The sequence below is a fragment of the Thermobia domestica genome, chromosome 1, assembly GCF_964235325.1.
Source record: "Thermobia domestica chromosome 1, izTheDome1.hap1.1, whole genome shotgun sequence".
Classification (NCBI taxonomy): Eukaryota; Metazoa; Arthropoda; class Insecta; order Zygentoma; family Lepismatidae; genus Thermobia; species Thermobia domestica.
In genome coordinates, this window is record NC_137454.1 from 370,573,251 (window position 1) to 370,593,450 (window position 20,200).

General features: G+C 36.3%; 1 protein-coding gene across 3 annotated transcripts in view; it reads right to left on the minus strand.

Moving 5' to 3' along the window:
* LOC145664273 (lysine-specific histone demethylase 1A-like) overlaps positions 1-20,200 on the minus strand; it is a 675,994-nt gene that overhangs the window by 641,622 nt on the left and 14,172 nt on the right. For all 3 annotated transcript variants that reach the window (XM_081730812.1, XM_081730803.1, XM_081730819.1), the window contains exons 2-3: positions 12,204-12,432; positions 802-935 (exon numbers count right to left, since the gene is read on the minus strand). In XM_081730812.1, coding sequence (XP_081586938.1) covers positions 802-935; positions 12,204-12,432 — 363 coding nt within the window. The remainder of the gene's footprint in view (positions 1-801; positions 936-12,203; positions 12,433-20,200) is intronic.

A 20,200-nucleotide genomic window follows, 5' to 3' on the forward strand; every position in this document is an offset into this window, starting at 1 on the left:
TATCTACAACTTTAGTCAGAAACGCCGAGACGGAAATGCCTAATTACGCAGATGGGGCCAATTTACGGTAATTGGTGGAAGCGGTCAGAGTGGCTACACTGAATAAACAACCCACGAACTTCGCATGCGTGTTAAAGACCTCAATGCAAGAAAAAGGTTAATCTGCGACATTCGTCGGAAACTTCGAATTGCTGAGATGGATCTAATTGAAGGTAATTAGTGTAACTGGTCGTAGCGTAGCTACACTGTATAAAATATCCTACAAACTTCACATACGCGTTGAAGATTTCAATACAAGGAAACAAGTTTATCTGCGACTTTGGTTGGAAACTCCCAAGTACGGAGATGGGGCCAATTTACAGACAACCCTACGATCAATTGCACTCACTCCCTTCAATTGAGCCCATCTCTGTAATTAGAAGTTTCCGACCAAAGTCAAAATTTTTATTTCTTTCTGTATTTCGTTCTTCTATTTTGAACCTCTTCTTTGCTGCATATATTTTTCACAATTCTACGATCGTAAATCGTGCTCCTACGACACAAACTGGCCAGCTAGAACATAACTGTCTTAGATAAATTAGAACTTGTGATCTGACATTCCAAAACCCTACTGCAAAATTACCGTGACTTGCTTCTAAGTTCTGTAACCTTAATCTTTCTAATTGATCCTAAACAATTCATATGGAACATAAGCGTCCTGCTATTTCTCTCCTTGACGTTGTACTTTAAACTCTTATCAAAACATCATATAAGAATACTATTCCTTTTGGAACGGAAATAACCTCCACCTGATCTACTTACCAATCTGTTCCTAACGTGTAAAAATACTTTCTGGGATTGTGGTGGTCCTTGTGCAATATCGGGAAAGCATGCAGCTTCTGTAGCAGTCATTTTGTCAAATGGTAGGCGACTTTGGAATGCAGCTCCTTCTAAACCTAGTTTTAATACAAATAACAAAGAATTACAAACTTCACGAATAGAAATCAGTTCAAAATAAAATTAGTCAAACTTTGTTGAACAATTATATATTCAATATGTTAGAAAACTACTATTGTATTGTATTTTGAGGTTTATCTTTTAGGCTAAAGAGACGATAATTAATGAATAATAAAAATAGGATATGACTGATAAAAGAACAACACACAACACTCATGTACTGGGCAGGGTTCAATAGGTCTCGCGATCCCAGCCTCATGCCTTAGACGGCTCTACCAAGCCTTCTAGCTAGAAAACTAACATGTAAACCAATTAACATATATATTCTTCTTTCCTTTGTAGGGGTAAGTAAAGCTAGGTAGAGTAATTTAGAGTCCAGAATCTATTCCCACCACTGGTTTATTATAAAATCTTCTAATAAAAATACAACAGTATTTACAGAAATACTTCAATATAACTTTCTCTAATATGAGGTTGAGAAAAGGTGACCGAAGACAGTGCAGTCTTAGGGCAGGATCTCTACAGAGCTCCGAACCAAGCAGTGAGAGTGTTAAGAGCCACAGAGCCCCGAAGCAGACTAAGCGACTGAGGTTGAGATGCCGACAGAGCTCCGAGCAAGCTAACCCAGGTAGAAGGGAAGCCAAGATTCCCGCAGCAAACTAAAGGCTTTGAGGTTGGATTTCTCCTTGTGTTCCAAGCAAGCAGAGAAGGGGAGACCAATCGAAGACTGGTGACTGTGACTGATTTGATTGACGTGAGGCACATTTCTTTTCAGCATGGCACTTAATATTTAAAACCACGCCCTTTTATTTCTCTTTCTCTCTCTCTCTCTCTCTCTCTCTCTCTCTTTTTTTTGTTTTTTTTTTGTTTGTTTTATTTTCCTTTATTTATCCTTTTACAGGCAGAAAATAACCTGAAAGAAAATACATAATATAAATGATTGGGAAGGAGCTCATTCACCACCCTGAAAAGTAAAAAAATTAAAAAAGAAAATAAACAAAACACAGTGTAAAAAAACATCATCTTCTCATTTGGTGTTACCTGTCTTGTAGTTTCTTCTTTATTCCATGAATCTGTATGCTTTTATCTCACTGTTTCTCATACGTGTTTATTACACTAACACTCACAACGCTGACACACACAATGTTAATAGAGGTTATAGAAAGAAGAACGACATAAATAAATAAATAAAAAGAAACGTAAGTTTGTACTATAGTTCTGAGTGTTTGTCAGAACTTTAAAATTGTTTCTATTAGAATTTGATTTTTTTTTTTTTTTTTATTTATTTATTTGTGTCTTTTCAAAGTGCTATTTGTTCAATTACCTTCTTCGTTTGTTTCGTTCATTCCATACGTTTCTCACTACATGCTCTGTTATTTTTTGAAAGTTATCGAATTTTGTTCTATCCCGACGTAAGCTAGTCCAATCTTCATCACTAAGTTCATCTCTTTAATTCCTTATTTCTTCACTAGTTACGTAATTTTCACAATTCCATATTACGTGTTCAGGTGTTTGGATTTCTCCACATGAACACATTTCGTCATTTTCAATATTTAATCTTTTCAAATGTGTTTTGAAGGCTCCATGTCCCGACAGCGCTTCCATAGTTTCCTTCTTTATTTCACCAATTTCTTTCCTTACTTTGATAGTTGGTATGTATTCTTTAAACTTTTCTCCTTTTGTTGTGATGTACCATTCCTCCTGCCATTTTCTTTCTATCAACATATTTAGTTCAAATTCGTTGTTAGGATTTGTACCTAGAATCTCTATTATTTTTTATAGTTTCTCTTAGTATTTGGTAGTGGATTGGTTCTCTAGTGCAAGCACCTGTAAGGATTCTATCGGTAGTGTTTTGATTATTTTTATTGTTTTAAATAAAACTTCTCTCTGAACTCTATTTATTTGTTCCCTTAATTTTTTATTTGCAAATATTCTGTGAGCCCAGATGCTGGCACAGTATTTTACTGTTGGCAATATTACAGCATTGTTGTACGTTTGTAGGGTCTTTTTGGGTATCTTATAGTCTTTTCTTGCAATTGTGAGTATTTTATGTGCTACTTTCTTTCCTTTGTCAGTTACGTTTTCGACATGTTTAGCATAGTTCAATTTATCGTCAATCCATACTTCCAAATACTTGAATTCTTTCACTCGTCCAATTTTTTGGTTGTTAATCTTTAATATTAGACCTCTTTGCATAGATTGCCCGAATATCGTGTATTTAGTTTTATTTCCTGATAGTTTCAGTTTATTTATTTCGCACCATTTTTGAAGCGTGTGTAAGATTTGATTCCCTTTCCTCTCAATTTCGTCTCTTGATCGTGCTGATACGACTATTGCGATATCGTCTGCATAGCCAACTACTCCTTTCTGTCTTCCGTAATTTCCAGTGTTTTTAGGCAGGGTTCGATAACGATGTCCCACATCGTTGGGCCGCATATGGATCCCTGTGGTTATCCCTTTGTTGTAAATGTGGTAATGTTATTATTTGGTACCTTGTAAGTGACCTGTCTTTCTCTGCAGTATTCTAACATTAGTTGGTAGTGATTTAGGTACTTTCATTTTTTTTTAATTGTTTGAAGAGTGATGGCTAGCACAAATTGTCAAAAGCTCCACTGATATCAACATAGATTACTATCTGGTACTTAGATACATAGATTACTATCTATTTTTCCATTTTCTATTAATTCTAAAAGCCTCCTTATAGCTGTCTCCGTGCTTTTCTTCTTCCTAAAGCCATGCAGTAGCTTATCTCTTTCTATCTTTCGATATTTGCTTAATCTGTTAGTGATTACTCTTTCGAATATTTTTCCTATTATATTTAAGAGACAGGTCGGTCTATACGCCTTAGGGTCATCATTTCTTTTATTTTCGCTCTTTTTTATTATTACTAAGTTTGAGTGTTTCCATATTTTAGGAATTCTTTTCGTCTTGAGGCATAAATTGTAGTCTTGATAAATATGGTGACCATGTATCTGAATTTTCCAGGAAAATTTCTGATTTTATCATGTCTGGACTTGTTGCTTTCTTCTTTTTTTAACATTTTTATGTACTTACTTATTTCTTGATTGGTTGTTTCTTCCATAATTTCGTCGTTTATTGGTAAAATTTTCATTTCTTCCCTCATGTTTGTGCACCTCGTCATCGTTTTTTTTTTTTTTTTTTCCCTTAGGTAAAAGTTTTTCCATTAAAAATTTTATGGTGCTTTCCCATCCTTCAGTAAAACTTCCAACATCTTTTCTTAAGGCTGAGAGAGTTGTTGGCTTCTTTATTTTCTGACTAATTATTTTATAGGGTTCACTCCAAATGTCTAGGTTAGTATTTTCTTTAAGGTAGTTCTTCCAACTATTTACTTCCATTTCTTTTATTTTGTTTTCATATATTTCTTTTTGCTCCCTGTATTTTCTTAGTCGTATTTGTTTCAATTCTATTTCCCACGTCTCTTGATATAATCTCCTAGCTCTTCTCGTTTTTAGTTTTAAGTCTTTTAGTTCATTATTCCAAAAGGAGTTGTTTTTATTTGATTTTCCATTTAATGTTCGTGTTTTAGTTGAACTTTTAATTGCTTTAATTATTTCAGTTTCCAATGTTTCAGCTATTTCATCAACATCGCTATCGTCTTCAATTTGTGGCAATTTAATTGTCTCCCAAAATTTAGTCCAATTTATTCTTTTTGTGTTATATATTACAGTTTTATCGTTTTCATTTAGATTGTTAGAATTTGCTTTGCTGTTTATCTCGAATAGCATTACGTTATGATCACTTAGGCTAGGCGCGTCTAGTACCCTCCAATTTGTTATTCTGTCGCTGAGTTGCAATGTTGTTAATGTTATGTCTATGTTTGATTCACCCCCTTGTCTACTCCTGCATGTGGGCGGATGACCTTCCTCATTTATTACTACCAGATCATTTTCTGCTATCATTTCTTCTACTTACTGTCCTCTGTCATCTGTATATCTACTCTGCCAAATTGGAGATTTAGCATTCACGTCGGCGCATATAAGTATGTCTTTGTGTTTGTAAGTGACACAGAATTTGGTCATGGTATTTAAAAAAGGTTCTATATCTAGACAATACTGACAGTAACAGTTTAATATCATAATATCTCCATTTTGTGATTTAAGTTCTATACAATTTGTCCATGGGTCACTAAACTGGGTTAGATTTAGAATTTTGTAGTTTTTGTTTCTGTTTACTATCACTGCCATAGGTTTCTCTCCAATGTGGTCTGAGTTTGGTTTCCCTCCTCGTGTGTTTTATTTTTTCACCTGTGTTGTTTATAGGTTTCTCTCCTGCGTACACTACTTCCGTTTTTCCCATTACTGTTAGTTCTTTGTTTATAGTATAGGGTTCTTGTATTAAAATGATGTCTACATCTTTCTTCTCAGCGAGTTCTTTTATCTCGTTCATTACTGTAATTGATCCACCTGCGTTTATCTGCATAATTTTTATTCTTTCATCCTTTCTCGGTTCATCCATGCTGATGGTCAAGGGATTTTAACGTGGGTGTGTGGCCACTCCACTCCGTGGTCAAATACAATTTGGCAAATTCCCTATACACTTTCTCCAAGTCGAGGGTCTCCTTTCTTCTTTTGTAAACCGATTTCACGTGTTCAAGCAGTTGTTCTGAGTCTGAGGTTATCCCGTTCGTTTCAAGTTCGATTTCGTCTACGTCTTCGAGTTGTGGGAAGTATATCGTTTTTCCTTTCTCAGTATGGTGCCTAACCAACAGTCTTAGAGTCGTTGTTAATAACTTGGTCTCCTCTAATCTTCCTAGGATCATTTGGGTTTCTATGCTATTGTATAAATTTTTAGGGTCCTGTGAGTCTGTATTTTCACTTTTTCTTTCTCTTGTTAGTAGTCTATCCATTTTGTCAGTTTCTCTCCACTCTATTCTCTTCTCCATCTCTTTGATATTATCTTTCTTAATTTTGGTTTGTGGATGCTCTAAATCCTTCTGTTCTTTCCTTCTTTCTCCATAAGCTACCGTTTCACTACTTTCTTTCTCATGGTATTCTAACGTTAATTTGGCTGTATTGAAGAGTTGTTTATCTGGTATGTTCATTTTTAAGGTTAGTGTCTTGGAATTTCTTATTACTTTATATATTGTTTTTATGCTTGCGGTATTCTTTTTATGAAGAAGACTGGTGACTGTCCGTTGAATCTTCATTATATAGGTGCTCCGGGGAGCGGTGGCGCTGCTGGTCCTCGTCTGCTTCTTGTAGTAATCCAACGTAAGGTGTAATACTCCATCGTAAAATGCATGTGGTTGTTGTTTACAAACAGGAGCACGTGTGGTGTTTATAAACACAAGCATGTGGTACGTTACAATATACAGAATGAGTGCAAACTGTAACTTATATGTAATTTTTCGATAATAGTAACGATTTTCCCTGTTGCGGAAAAATATCATCGTCCACTGATTTTAGCGAATCTTTATTATAAGCACACACTGCATTTACTTGATGTTTAACCGCCAATTAACACGTTAATGTTAATATCAAATTAACATTTAATAATTATTACGGGAGTACGGACAACATTGTACGAGGTGTGATTAAAAAATACGATGAATAATTTTACCAGAAACAAAGTAATATGTTTACAAGGAATTTGATTTAATTTCCCACAAAGTACTGTCCTTGACTAGCAATGCACTTATCCCAACGTTCAATTCATGACAGGAAGCATTTCTGGAAGGCTTCTGTGGAAGGGCGTTCAGCTTCTCTGAAGTGGCCCTCTCAGTGTCAGGAATGATATCAAAACGATTTCCATTAAGCACAGTATTAATTTGTGGGAAAAGCCAGAAGTCGCATGGTGATATATCTGGAGGACACAGCGAATGTAGATAGACAAGAATATTTTTTTCGGTCAAAAACTCACGGATCAAAAGCCAGGTGTGGCACGGCGCGCTTTCGTGGTGAAGAAGGAAGCCATGTCCCATTTAATCAGCGGTCAAAATGCTTTTCATGGACACACATAAGATGTTTAGTTCTTCGGAAAGCTGTCGAATAGTGATTCGCCTGTTTGAACAAATCATTTGCGCCACTTTTTGCACGATTTCATATGTTTTGACATCGAAAGACGTCTTGATCATTGTTCATTTTCAACCGACTCCTTGCTGCTTTCGAATCGCTCATACCACTTGTAAATAGTCTTCAATGCCACCGTTTCATCACCATACACCGATTTTGACATTTCGTGAGCTTCTTTGGCACTTTTTTGCAGCGCAGAACTAAACTTAATGTGGGCGCAAAACACACTCTCAACACGTCCTTCCTCTTCTGCCTCTGGAAGCCAACTAACATGTCACAGCTCGTTCAAACTCGACACTGACTGTACCAAAGGTTTAGGCTACCAGGCTTACTAGTTGAAATGCATACAACATCGACAGATGGCACTGTGCAATTATATTCACCGTTCTTCTCGATCACGCTTTCTAACACCTCAAACTACTCATCTAGAAATGTTCTTCAGTCAATCTTTCCTCCAATGCTTCGAATGCTATACTCGGACACTCACTCTCAGGGGGCCACAATGGTTTAAGTCCTCCACAGTTCTATCTTCACATTGATTTTTTGTGTCTTAACAACAGTAACCAATTTGATCGACTTTTATGATCACCTACCTTTCCCAATGTGATATGAATTACTCTTATTATTTTACTATATTAACAAAATGTAGCCCTAAGGTTAGGATTTAGATTTCTGGGCTTTCGGTACCTAAGGCCATTTAGCCCTTCACGATTGGAGGGATGACGTCCCTCGGCGAGCACACAATCCGGGGAAAGGGGAGGAAGAAAAGATTGGGGAAGGAAGGAAGCGGCCTGGGACTTATAAGTTAGGTACCACCCCGGCATTTGCCTGGTGTGAATGAGGAAAACCCAGGGAACCTCATTCAGGGTGGCTGGCCTGAAAAAGAGTGTTACACTTTTTCGACCGAGTGACCCCACCGCAAATCGAACCCGGGACCGCTCGCACCGAAGGCGAGAGCGTTAGCGACTACGCTACAACAATAAGGTTAGTGCAGTAACTTAATTTACTAATAACTTCCTTTTATATTGGTGTTTTAAGGTTTCTTTTCGATGGATTCTTCTTAATTGGAACATCGCCCTAATCACTCAACAGACAATTAATAGTCCGATTTGGCTACATTGTGCACATAGCGACTTAAACTACTTCTCTGTTTAGTGATTAGGATGAGGTTCTGATTAAGAAAAATTCATCGGAAAGAAAATTTAATACCAATAAAAAAGGTTATTGGCTAATTGAATTAGTAAAATATTTAAAAAATGCAAAAGCATGACATTGAAGATAAAACTGAATTCTTTAAAGTGCAACTGAAGGCAACTTAAATTTTTTGGTGTTGTTAAATTTTTGGGCTCGAAATGAAAACATGAAGCCCCATTTAAACTACAATTTATTATAATTGAATTTACAAGAATATGAAAATATATCTTTAAAACTGAAATGTACAGTGTGTCGCTTGTCACAGGGGACTTATACTCACAATGATGAATGACTTTTTTCATCTTTAAAACTGAAATGTGCAGTGGGTCGCTTGTCACAGGAGACTTATACCTACAAAGATGAATGACTTTTTTCTTTTATGCATGCTAGATGGCCGAGTTTTACTGAAGATTCTCCCCAAAGTGGAGGAGGGATACCATAGGAAAAGAGAGGGTACTTACAAGGTAAGCGTTTTAAACTTTATTGTAGTTACTGGTGATTTGATTTAAAGCGTATGTTTTGTTGATGTAAATTGTCTTTCTCCATGTTTCTTGCCCGTGCTTTTTATATTTTTTAATTTCGTGACGTATCACGCAGAAAAATAAAAAAAATTGGTTTTTTAATAAGTGTGCTGCTATTTTTTTTTTGGGGGGGGGGAGTCCATACGTCCGTCACTTTTTTTTTTTTTTTTCAAACAGTAGATCACATTACAGATGCACATATCGAGATCAGCTACGTGTTATGTTACAGCTTATTGTGGGAAAGTTTATTTTTCAATTTACACAACCTTGGCCTCATGTTATTCTTATATTTGGATGCTTTGATTATTTTCTCACCTTCCGCGTACAAAATATTCACAATGAAAAATATTATTTTAATTGGCCATTCTGTTCCATGTTAATAAAAAAAAAAAAAACTTTATGCACTACTAAATAATAATTCACTTATTATATAATATTAGTGCACTAACATTTGAGCTACATACACATTTTTTTCTATAATCAAATAACAAGGAGTAATCAATAACATTGAAAAAAGGTAGGTGTCCATAAATATCGATGAAGTTTACACAATATTAATTAATTATCGATGTTAACAAATACCTACACACACACACACAAAAAGATAGTATTGTGGAAAAGATTTAAAGTCATTATGTGCCCCTGAGGATGAGTATGTGAATATAACATTCGAAATATCGGAAGAAAGATTGACTGAAGAACAGTCTAGGTGAGTAATTTGAGATATATCACTGAACAAATTGTCCCACGCATTTTCCCCTAGTTCTTGTTCTAAACAACAAAACCACATTCTCGCAAAAAAATTTACCGAGTGCAAACCACAACTCTTGACAGCTCATAGCTCGGAAACTAGAAGTCAGCACGGAAAATTATTTTACCTGCATACTAAGCAAGTCAAATTCTACTTCTATGCCAAGGTTGGTCAAAATCGGATGTGTTTGTTTAAGTTTTGTGCCCCTTTTTAGCATCAAGCAAAGTGTGGACCTATAGCTTAACATACTAAAAATACAAAATTTACCATTTTTCTTTTGCGTGTTTTTCATAAGTGAAACGAGATAATAAAATGTAACTTACCACAATAATGTTATTCAACAACAGAAAACATGAACCTAAAGAATTTTCAGTGTTGCCACCCATAGAAATTACAGTGTTGTCAGACTACTTTTTAAATAATATTACTATTTACGGAAATTTTAATAACTGTATGTTAAAACTATTTTGTTTATTACAAACTAAATACAACTATTATTTAAAAAGAAGTTCACAAGACTTCAATACAACATAATATGTAATCAATTGCAGTTGAGTTCGTTTTTCTAGTCGCTGCCTTAACTTAGATTTTGGAGGAAACGTTATTCTTGTAACACTGTAATTTCTATGGATGGCAACACTGAAAGTTCTTCAGGTTCATATTTTCTGTTGTTGAATAACATATAACATTATATATGATTGTAGTAAGTTGCATTTCATTATCTCCTTTCACTTATGAAACCCAAGCAAAAGAAAAATGGTAAATTTGTATCCTTTTTTGTATGTCAGGTTCTTAAGGTGGATTCCGAGCCACTGTGATGCGCTTACTGCTCTCTACAGGAATCAAACCCGAGTCCCCACGCACAAAAAGTGGGAGCGCTACTTACTAGACCAGTGGAGTAGGCAATATCGGAAGAGTTCTGTATAAACCAATATTCGAAAAATTTTGTTCTGAGTTAGGTGCCATAATATAAGCTTACATGTTGAGGTCTTAAATGAGCTAGGCGTCACACTTGTGTATTTCCAGTCGCCATGGCAACCTAGTGCTCGGGATTTTTCGAGACCTAAGTAAAAACTGTACATGTTATTTCTTTAATGGAATGAAGGACGATAAAAATGAAATGTAATAGTACAATTGAAAGCTAGTAAGAGTTGAAACAATCAATGTTTAAATTTAACTGTATACGAAGAAAAAAACTCAAAAAATTAGTTAATAAAATATCGACACGAGGTGTAGCTAGTCAACAGAAGAAAGGTAGATGCAACACGAACTGGGTTCCTGCCACCCTACTGATTGTTTTCTTTCACTGCTTCTCTCTACCACAATACTTGTCATGTTCTTCGAATTTCAATACTGCATTTGCTTTTACGGTTATTTTAAAAGCAGGAAAATGTTAAGTACGGTGGTCCGTGACTTTTATTATTATATTCCCCTTATTGTTAAGACGTGTTAAACCTCAATAAATAAATAAATACCTAGTTTTTTCATAAATACTGCCAGAGATTTGGAAATTAAACAAACACAGTGATGACGATATGTCGATATCTTTTGCAAGACGATACATGGAAGTGTTAAGCATGTAGAGCACCAATCAGTTTTCAAAATATCTACCTTGAGCCTGGATGAAATCTGAAGTCTGGTGGGCCACTCGTCAATGGAATTACGAACAGTGTCGATGAGGAAATGGCGGGCTGGCTTGATTAGGGTACGCTTCAGGGAGTTCACATTAGGGTATCTCTCCTTCCAGGCCATTGATTGAAGCACTTACCATAGTTTGTAGTCGACTGGGTTCAAATCCGGGCTGCTAGAGGGTCAGTCTGATGTGGATATGAAGTCTGGGACGTTGGCCCGTGGTCACTCCTGTTGGTTGAGGAACATGGTGGTGCTCCCTGGTTTCATCATAAGCTCCAACACTGTGGTTCAGCACATGGTAGCCGATGTCTTCATCCTTCGTTCACACAAATTGAGCCGTCTTGCATCGTTGAAGCTTACACATCACGACTGATCCTGGATGATAGGACCTTTGCACCCTAGAAGCTTTTTCAGCAGCTAGCACTGATGATGATGCGCACACACAGTCATTTTGATCGACTGCTCAACTGTGAATAGCTTCTCACTAAAAAAGAGAATTGTTCTGTGACCATTTCCTGCATGACACTTGAGGAGACGCTTGACTTTCACCACTCTTTGGTGGCGTAACGCATCAGTCCGGAAGTTACCTGTACGTTGTTTGTAGACTTTGAACCCGAAATCTTGAATGAGCACTCGTGACATGGTTTGTCTCGAAATGGATATCTCTCGGGACATCACTAATCAAGTCCCAACAGGATTACGCTGAATCCTTGTAGCTATGGTTTTAACTGCCTATGGTATCCTCACTGTGCGCTGTCTGCCACTACCCTGGTCATTCACAATTCCCGTTTCATTGTAACGCTAGATGGTGTGGTAGAAAATCGTTCACTGGTTTGCAGGGGTTTCAAGGTGGCGAAGATCCATGGTGGTGGCATGCCCATCACGTGTAGCGCTACGACTACAACACAATTCTCGTACTCGCCCGACTCCATCGTTACACGTTCCCACTGCTACGCGCCTCACCGTGGAATGAACAGCCCAGGAACCTAGCTCGCCCACGATACCCAGACGGCAGCATTCGTTCATACGCAGTATAGTTAAACGGCAGTCAAAATCTCTGACAATATTCATAAAATAACTAGGTAAAAATAACGAAAACACGCTACAACCTAATGTGTAGCGATGAGGAAAACATACCTGTAGGGTCATCTTGTTCTGAATCCTGTTCTACTTCATCTTCTTTTTCTACCTTCGGAGGAGGAGGGGCAGGTTCTGCAGCAGGTGGCGCCTCTTTCTTTGGCTCAGTTGCCGGAGGGATCTTCTTTTCAGGAGTCGAAACCCCAGCCTTATTCTTGTCAGATGCATCAGACGCGTCTTCTTCTTCTAAAAGCTGATTATATTTCTCTTCCATCTCACGATATTCAACCTGAAAATTACATAAAATCTTTGATCAACACATCAAAATCACATTTAATTTTCACACCGGGAATATATGAAAAAAGTTAAATAGGAGGTTAGTGCACTAGTTTTAGGATATATACGAGGAGTGATCAGAAAGTAAGGTTACAAAATTTCCAGGCCGTCGCTGCGCCTCGAAGAACCGCTATGTGACATTTTTGTCGAAAATGAGTTATGTCCTGCAAATAATCCAGAACGCTATCAGGCAGCGTCCCTTATTATGTCATGAGTTAATATTCAATTGTTTCGCCACAGCAGTGAAAAATTATAGATTAAAATTAAACGCTTCTCGTTCACATCACGTACGCATTGATTAATGTATACAGATCCTCTGTGTGCTTATAAAGGTGCAAAAGGTGCTGCGTAAACACAAAAATAGTAATTATAATACTGTTGAAGCAATCTACTACAATTTCCAGTGCATAATATACACAGAACAAATTTAATTATATGTTTCAAGTGTTTCCGTGTATTTACCAACATTTTAAGAGCTTGAATGTTTTTTGCTCCTCCTGAAAAGTTGTGGTTTTAACACATTGCGATTCTTCGAGGCGCAGCGACGATATATTATTTCACAGCCAACAAACAGTACATACATAAGGTTATTTTTCGACAGTCTCCATATCGATTAAGACAATTATCGCATCGTGAGATGAGTTGGAAGATTTCCTCCTGATAAAAATCCTGTCCTGGCATATTCAGCCACGTTGTCACGAAATGCTTCATATCCTCGCCTGAAGCGAAGCGACAGCCTCGTAGGTGTTCCTTCAAATGCAGGAACAGGTGAAAATAGCTTAGAGTGAGGTCTGGGCTGTAGGGAGGGTGGTCGGGTGGCTAGCTGTGTTCACATCTGTTGATGCTGTGCTCGGTCGGCAACTGCGCTTCTCGTCGGTGGCGTTTGCTCTACCAGCTGCAAACCTTAGACAGCATTCTGCAACATGCTGACGAGAAATTATAGTGTCTTTGTAAACCTCTACCAACTTCCCACGAATTTCAGCCGCTGTTACATGTTTCGCCCACAGAAATCGAATAACCGAGAGGACTTCGTCGTGAGACCAGCCTTCCAAGCGAGTCGCTACTTGTGTAGCACCGTAGGTGACGGGTGGCTGAAACTGCACAGTTGCCAACTCCATGTAGTGAAATTATCGCACACTTCTCATTCCTCTATAACAAACGAAACTCCAGAAATATAGGCCATGTAACCTTAGTTTCTGATTCTCCCTCATAGTAAATTAATAGGAGTAACACTACAATATACTGGGAACGGCAAGTGCATCAGTACCGATTAAAAAAAAAAAAAAAAAAAACTGTCAAAGTTTTTAAATTGACACAGAAGTTAGGTGAAGATCTTTTAGTAAAATAAAGTTTAAGCCATTATGTGTTCCTGAGGAAGAACGTCCAAGTTTGGGACTCGAAATAAAAATAGAAAAACTGTCTGAGGAACATTAGCAGATGAGTAATCCGTTATATAACAGACCTCGTGCTCCAACTCGGACAATTAAGAAACTAGATAAAACACTAAATTGAAATCCTTTACAGAAAATAGCTATAAAAAGAAAGAAAAAAATACTTCATATACGTGATTCTGACTTCAGGGAGTTCAAAATGTCACGTATTTTTGAAGTATTAGGATTCAATCGGTAACACCAGTTAATAAATTTAAACTTTTTGGCTGCTACATGACATGGACGGGTTTAGAATTGGGTAGGCTTGCTCCCTCGTTTATGGATACATATACACATTTGATTGATTAATGACAGTACGAAATTACTTTTACAGTAGTGGTTGATGCTATTTGTTAAATAATTATCCACCATATATATAAATAGTGGAAAATATATTTACTCTGTATTGTATCTTTTAGCGTTTATATATTTTCAAAATTTTTGAGTAGGTCCGTGCCTACCCGCTAAAGCCGCTACTGCTACATGGACGAAAGTGGCCACATGTTAGTAAACCGCCCCTCCCAAACAAACAAACAAACAAAAAATGATATTTAAAAATTCCTAACATGTAATGTTATTGTGTGACAGAAGCGAGTTGAATTCTGCCGAAAACTAAAAATTAATATATTTGTTGATATGCAGTTCTACTTACGTCATTAATATTCTCATTTTGCTACGTAATATGATTAGAAAATTAATTTTGCGAGTACACGTTAACACAGAATGTAATAAATTAATGTTGGTGTTGCAAAATTAATTGGACTTGAAAACAACTCAATAAATGTCTTAATTTTTGACAGCTACCTGAACTTGCATTAATATACTAAATAAAATTCTGAAATATCATTCCAAATTGAATTTTGATCAATATTTCACTTTTTATTTAGTATATTAAGAGAAGTTTATTTGAAGAATCATATATTTTTTTAATAATTATAAATTCAGAAGTAATGCTTATAATATCTGTAGTGGTACTGAACCAAAATATGCAGCTAATATAATGAGAACTCTTGTAACAAAATATTGACCGATTTTACTGCACTTACTGAATTGTTCCATGGTCTAGGTTTTTTTTTTTTTCTTTCTTCAGTAATGACCTTTCGTGTTCTAAATGATGAACAAGTAGTCTCTCATTGTGTGGATCATGATTTTGTATCCCAGAATCAAGTCAATTATAGAGGTTGGTGTTCGTTTTAGTCCTTTTAAGAAACCACGGTCAGCGAACTCAATTTGTAAGCTTTATGCATCAAGAAAGCACAGTGAAATTTAATGCACCTGTGGATTTGTATCCTCGTCGCCATAAGTGCCTTTACATCGCAGTGACGGGTATGTGACCGCGCAGTACTCCAAGGAAGGGATGGTTGTATAAGAATTTGTGATTAATTTTGAAGAGTTTTTATTTTGACTAGGGAATTAACATAGGTGAAGGGAGTAAAGACACAGATTTGAAGCATCAGTTCACTGCTATTGAAGCATCAGTGCACGAAAAGATTCGTATTCTCAGTTTTTCTATTTATTGTTTTATATGTTAAGTTAAACACCACAATATGTATCACTGATATCGCAGATCGTATTATTTTTTAAAATCGTGTTTGTAACCTATTGTCAAAACATTCACCTCCAGACATGATGTAGAGAGAAGAGAAAGAGATACGACATCTGTAATATATGTATATGTGATTCACTAAGTAACTGTAGAAATTAGTTAAAGGACAGATAAGAGAGCGAAAAGGAGCTCTAGAAGTCTGAACTTTTTAGAAACGTCCTAGATAGGTGAAAATATAGTTAAAAATTGCCAAAGGTATCATGTAAATTACCTCTCTTTTCTTATATTCTAGTATACTTTTCCTTTCACATCCAAACATCTCTATTCAGAATTACGAGATAAAGGTGGAGAGAGAAACATTCCCATTTCAAGAATTATATTAGGAAAAAAATCTTTTGACTTAGACTAGATTCGAACTCGCAACCCTTGCATCCATGGCTCAGCGCTCTACCGATTGAGCTAACAACTACTGTTGGAAAAGCCACATTTCTACAACTACCGGTTGCTGAATGGTGTGTATTAACCAAGTTTGCCGAGATAATTGCTTCATAGAGCTATAATAATTATAATAATAATAATAATAATAATAATAATAATAATAATAATAATAATAATAATAATAATAATAATAAAGCAGAAGAAGAACAGAATCTAAAAAGTCACATATGTTAAAAGTTTGACGTGCAGAGTAAGTCCTAATATGAGATTTTATTAATTATATATAATAAATGTAAGCGTGGTTTATTCGTGTGTGCTACTCAAACTGCGCAACTCACTACCTAGTCCCATAAGGGTTGTACGCTTATGGTACAGTAGCCTTGCGTCCTCCAACCGTGAAGAATGTTTCTGTTTGAACCTATGCGTGCCCAAAGAGGAAGGAGATTGAAAGAAAGAAAAGTGGTTTAGAAGCGTGTCTTTCAGCTACTACTCTATACAAGACGTGCATCTACGACTTAACGTGGAACCCGAACCACACGACTCCTGACGGGAATCGAAACCCATATTACCTCTAGTTCTATCATGGGGGACACAGGAACATGTAAAAATAATCGAAAATTTCTTCTATCTTTCTGATAAAGAAAACAAAGTTGATACCAGATATAAATAACGAAAAAACATATGAATTTAAATGTAAAATTTGAGTCCAAAATACCCACTTATAAACAACTGCTGAATTTTAGAAAATAAAGACATGTAAATAGAAGTTAAGTGATTAACTTGGAGCTTCAAAAACCAACACCCAGAAACCGCCGTGTAAAGTCTAACTGATGCAAATTTTTTTATTGCATAACTTGCTTTCGTCTAGGCGGGAGTCCGCCCCCAGACGCTTGCATTTGCTCTTTCTCCGACCTCTCACTTCTCATATCCCTAAGACCTCTGATCTTAAGTGGTTTCGAGATATGACTATCTTATTGTAACAATTTCAACTCCCAACTTTGACTTCCTGCTGTTTTTCTTCTAACCGTAATATATATACTCTTAAGGGATTTTGGAATATGGCCAATCTATTTTACCAATTACAATTTAAACCTTTTTTTTCTAAGGAAAAATGAAAAAACGCAGAAACATGTCTTTAATTGTTTTACTTGCAAAACCTAAACACCAATTTTCATTCCCGGCGGGAGCTCATGTATTTCGAATTCCACGTTAATCAGTAGGTTAACGTTTCATATAGCTTCGCTACTGAATGGACGTTAAACTCAAAATCAACTCAACCAATTTTCATGTCAATAACCTTAACGATTTTCGAGTTATGACCATCCAATTATAACAATTGTAACTTTACCCTATTTTCTTCCTTTCTAGGGCAAATATCATAAAAACGCTTACATACATATCTAATTATTTTAAATGAGAAGTCCATATACCAAATTTCATGTCGTTAACACTCAAAGATTCCAAGGTATGGGCATTTTAAGATAATTGCCACTCCTCTTTCTCCCTTTTCCCTTCAAATTTCCAACTATTCTTCTTTTAGTGGAACCTTACATTACAAATCATATGCCCTTTCTAAACTTCAAGTTTCTAGCTTAAGCGGTTTGGCCTAGCGTTGATCAATCAGCCAGACAGAACTTGTTATTTTATATAGAAAGATACATAATAAAGCAAATTAATGACAAAAATATTACTACAAAAGCAATATAGCAAAGAACTCATATACTGTGTTAAAATATGTAGATATTCATTCATTTGGTAAATTTCATAAAACTAAGGGCACAAGCTTAGCGTACGTGCGTTTGGCGTGGGAGACCCAGGTTCGATTCCCGGTGGGAGCTCATGTGATTCTGATTCCACGTTAATCAGTAGGTCTACATATCATATAGCCTCGCTGCTGAACGGGATTTTAAACTCAAAATCAGCTCAGCTCTGCTAAGGGCATAAGCAGCGTGGACCTACGGCTTTTTGGGTCCAACCACAGATGACAAAATTACACTCCTATTGCTTTACAATTGCTGTAAATTTCCCTGCTTTGGAAATGAACGGAACTTGACATTCGCTTCACCAACTTTTCTATTTTGTGTGTTCATTTTAAAGCCGTACACAGCGCATGAGGGCATTGCTAAAGTTTTCAAAGTCAATGTAAGAAATACAGATGAGTTCTATTTACACAATGTGTACAGTAGAAAATATTCAATAATATTCCACATAGAAAATATCATACACAACAGTGTGTAAGAAATTCATCAAATGTTTAAAAATCAAAGAAAACGTACTTCAACACAAATGCAATTAAAACCTGACTCTGAGAGCGCAATAATGTTATCTTGTTCGAAGGGTCAGTGATTTTGTGCCGAACAGGCTGAGCGTGGGCTTACCCTGCCTTATGTTTCGCAAAATTGCTCTTGGTCAGGTGGTTTATTGCTTGTGCCTTTAGGTATTTGCCCTAAAGCTATACAGCGAGTTGTGTGCGTTCTTCCTTCCCTGCCCCTCGCTGGCGAAAATATTATTTGCTTTTCATGCATTAGGATAAGGGGCAAGACAGCTTGCGTCCTTGGAAGGGAGCTTCAAGCAACCTTGGGAAGGGAGTAACATATAAAATGATCGAAAACGACAACCGGTGTTCATGTAGAGTTCATAGTTTCGAGGTCGCTGAGATGGTTAGGCGTAAAGCTATCAGCTATTTTCTGTTAGTGATTTCTTCATATAACCAAGTTAACGAATCAGTGATAGAACGTTCACCTCTGGTGCTTGGGGTCATGGGTTCGATCCCAGTCCCCGCCAATGAACTTTGTGGTGGATAAACACAGTGTGCATGGGTTTTCTCGGAGTTCTCCCGTTTCCTCCCACTTTCTTCATCCCACCATTTCATTCATTATTCATCATCACCGTCTCCTTTAGCCTAACCGGCATAACCGCGGGACGTAAAACTCAAAGATTTCATTTCATTTCATTTTCAAGTTAACGAACCTTGACTTACCTGCGTACAGTGATTGGTTAGTGTGTCCTCGATGGCTATTTTTACTTTTTCCATGATCATCCCATACCACACAGTATTTTTTATGTTTTGAAAAAGCTTGATTCTATCAATTCGTTAAACAACAATGTTTCTTTTTTTTCTAATCATGTTTCTTACTATTATCCTCTTCATTCTAACTAATTTAAATATTTTCAATAATTCAGAATTTAGACTAAAAAATGTTACAATGATCAAGAATTGTATAAGAAGAGGACTCTTCATTTCTAATCATTGTCATAACAGGAAGGGAAAGCTTTAAAAAAATTGAAATAACTTAGCAGACGTAGAAAATCGACGGAAATAATAAACATCAACTATTAGTTGACTCTTAGAAGTATAGTATATAGTTCTCAACCCAAGTAGAAGATGCACTCTTTGCTTCATGAAAATAATAAACATTTTCCAAAAATGATTACAGAAAAGTAATTTCATGACATTTACTGAGCGAACGTAGGTTACTGGTTAGCGTTGACCTTTGTAATTGGGAGTCTCCAGGTTCAAATTTCGATACGAGGCATCCTGACTAGTGATTTTGCAGTACCACTGGGCGAATACCGGGATACTTTTAATACATAAGCTTTGGGAAATTTTCTTGAAAACTTTGTTCTTATGTTGTTAATGTTTCAGTGTGAAATGGCATTTTGCTGCATGGAAAATATTTTTAGTAAACAAAATATAGTAGATGAATGGTTAGTATAAGGGACTTCTACTTGTTTTCTTTAGGTTCAAATCCCGACTGTTCTTATTGATTTTTTCTTTTAGTTACGCTCATATGTTGCGCTCCAGAAGTTCAATTTTGAATTAAATGTAGTCGCAGCTAGTTTAAACTGAAATTATTTTCAAAACTTTTTGCTATTATATGTTTTTGTTTTACTTGCGATGTTTCAACTTTGATATTATATCTTAGACCTTAATGTAACTCATTTTCCTACGTCATATTATGATGAATGTTTTCACAACAACGATAGTCGGGCGGTAATACAGAATTCCATTGTTACTGCAGGGCCGGATCTTGAATCCTGCGAACTACGCGTCCGCAGGAGGCGCCAGGTGAACAGGGCACCAAATTAGAAAAATGAATTTTGTTTTAAATGTAAATATTCATTTTAAAAATGTTATGATGAAAAATTTTCCTCATATAGCTTCGAATAAATATTGTACAGACTGAGATACAGATAAAATACATCAAAAGGACAATAAAGTCGAATCTTCGCTTGGTTGGCTGTAAAACACCCCTTTACAAATGAAATGGACTCGCACATCAATTTCTTGCTGTATTGTACTGTGG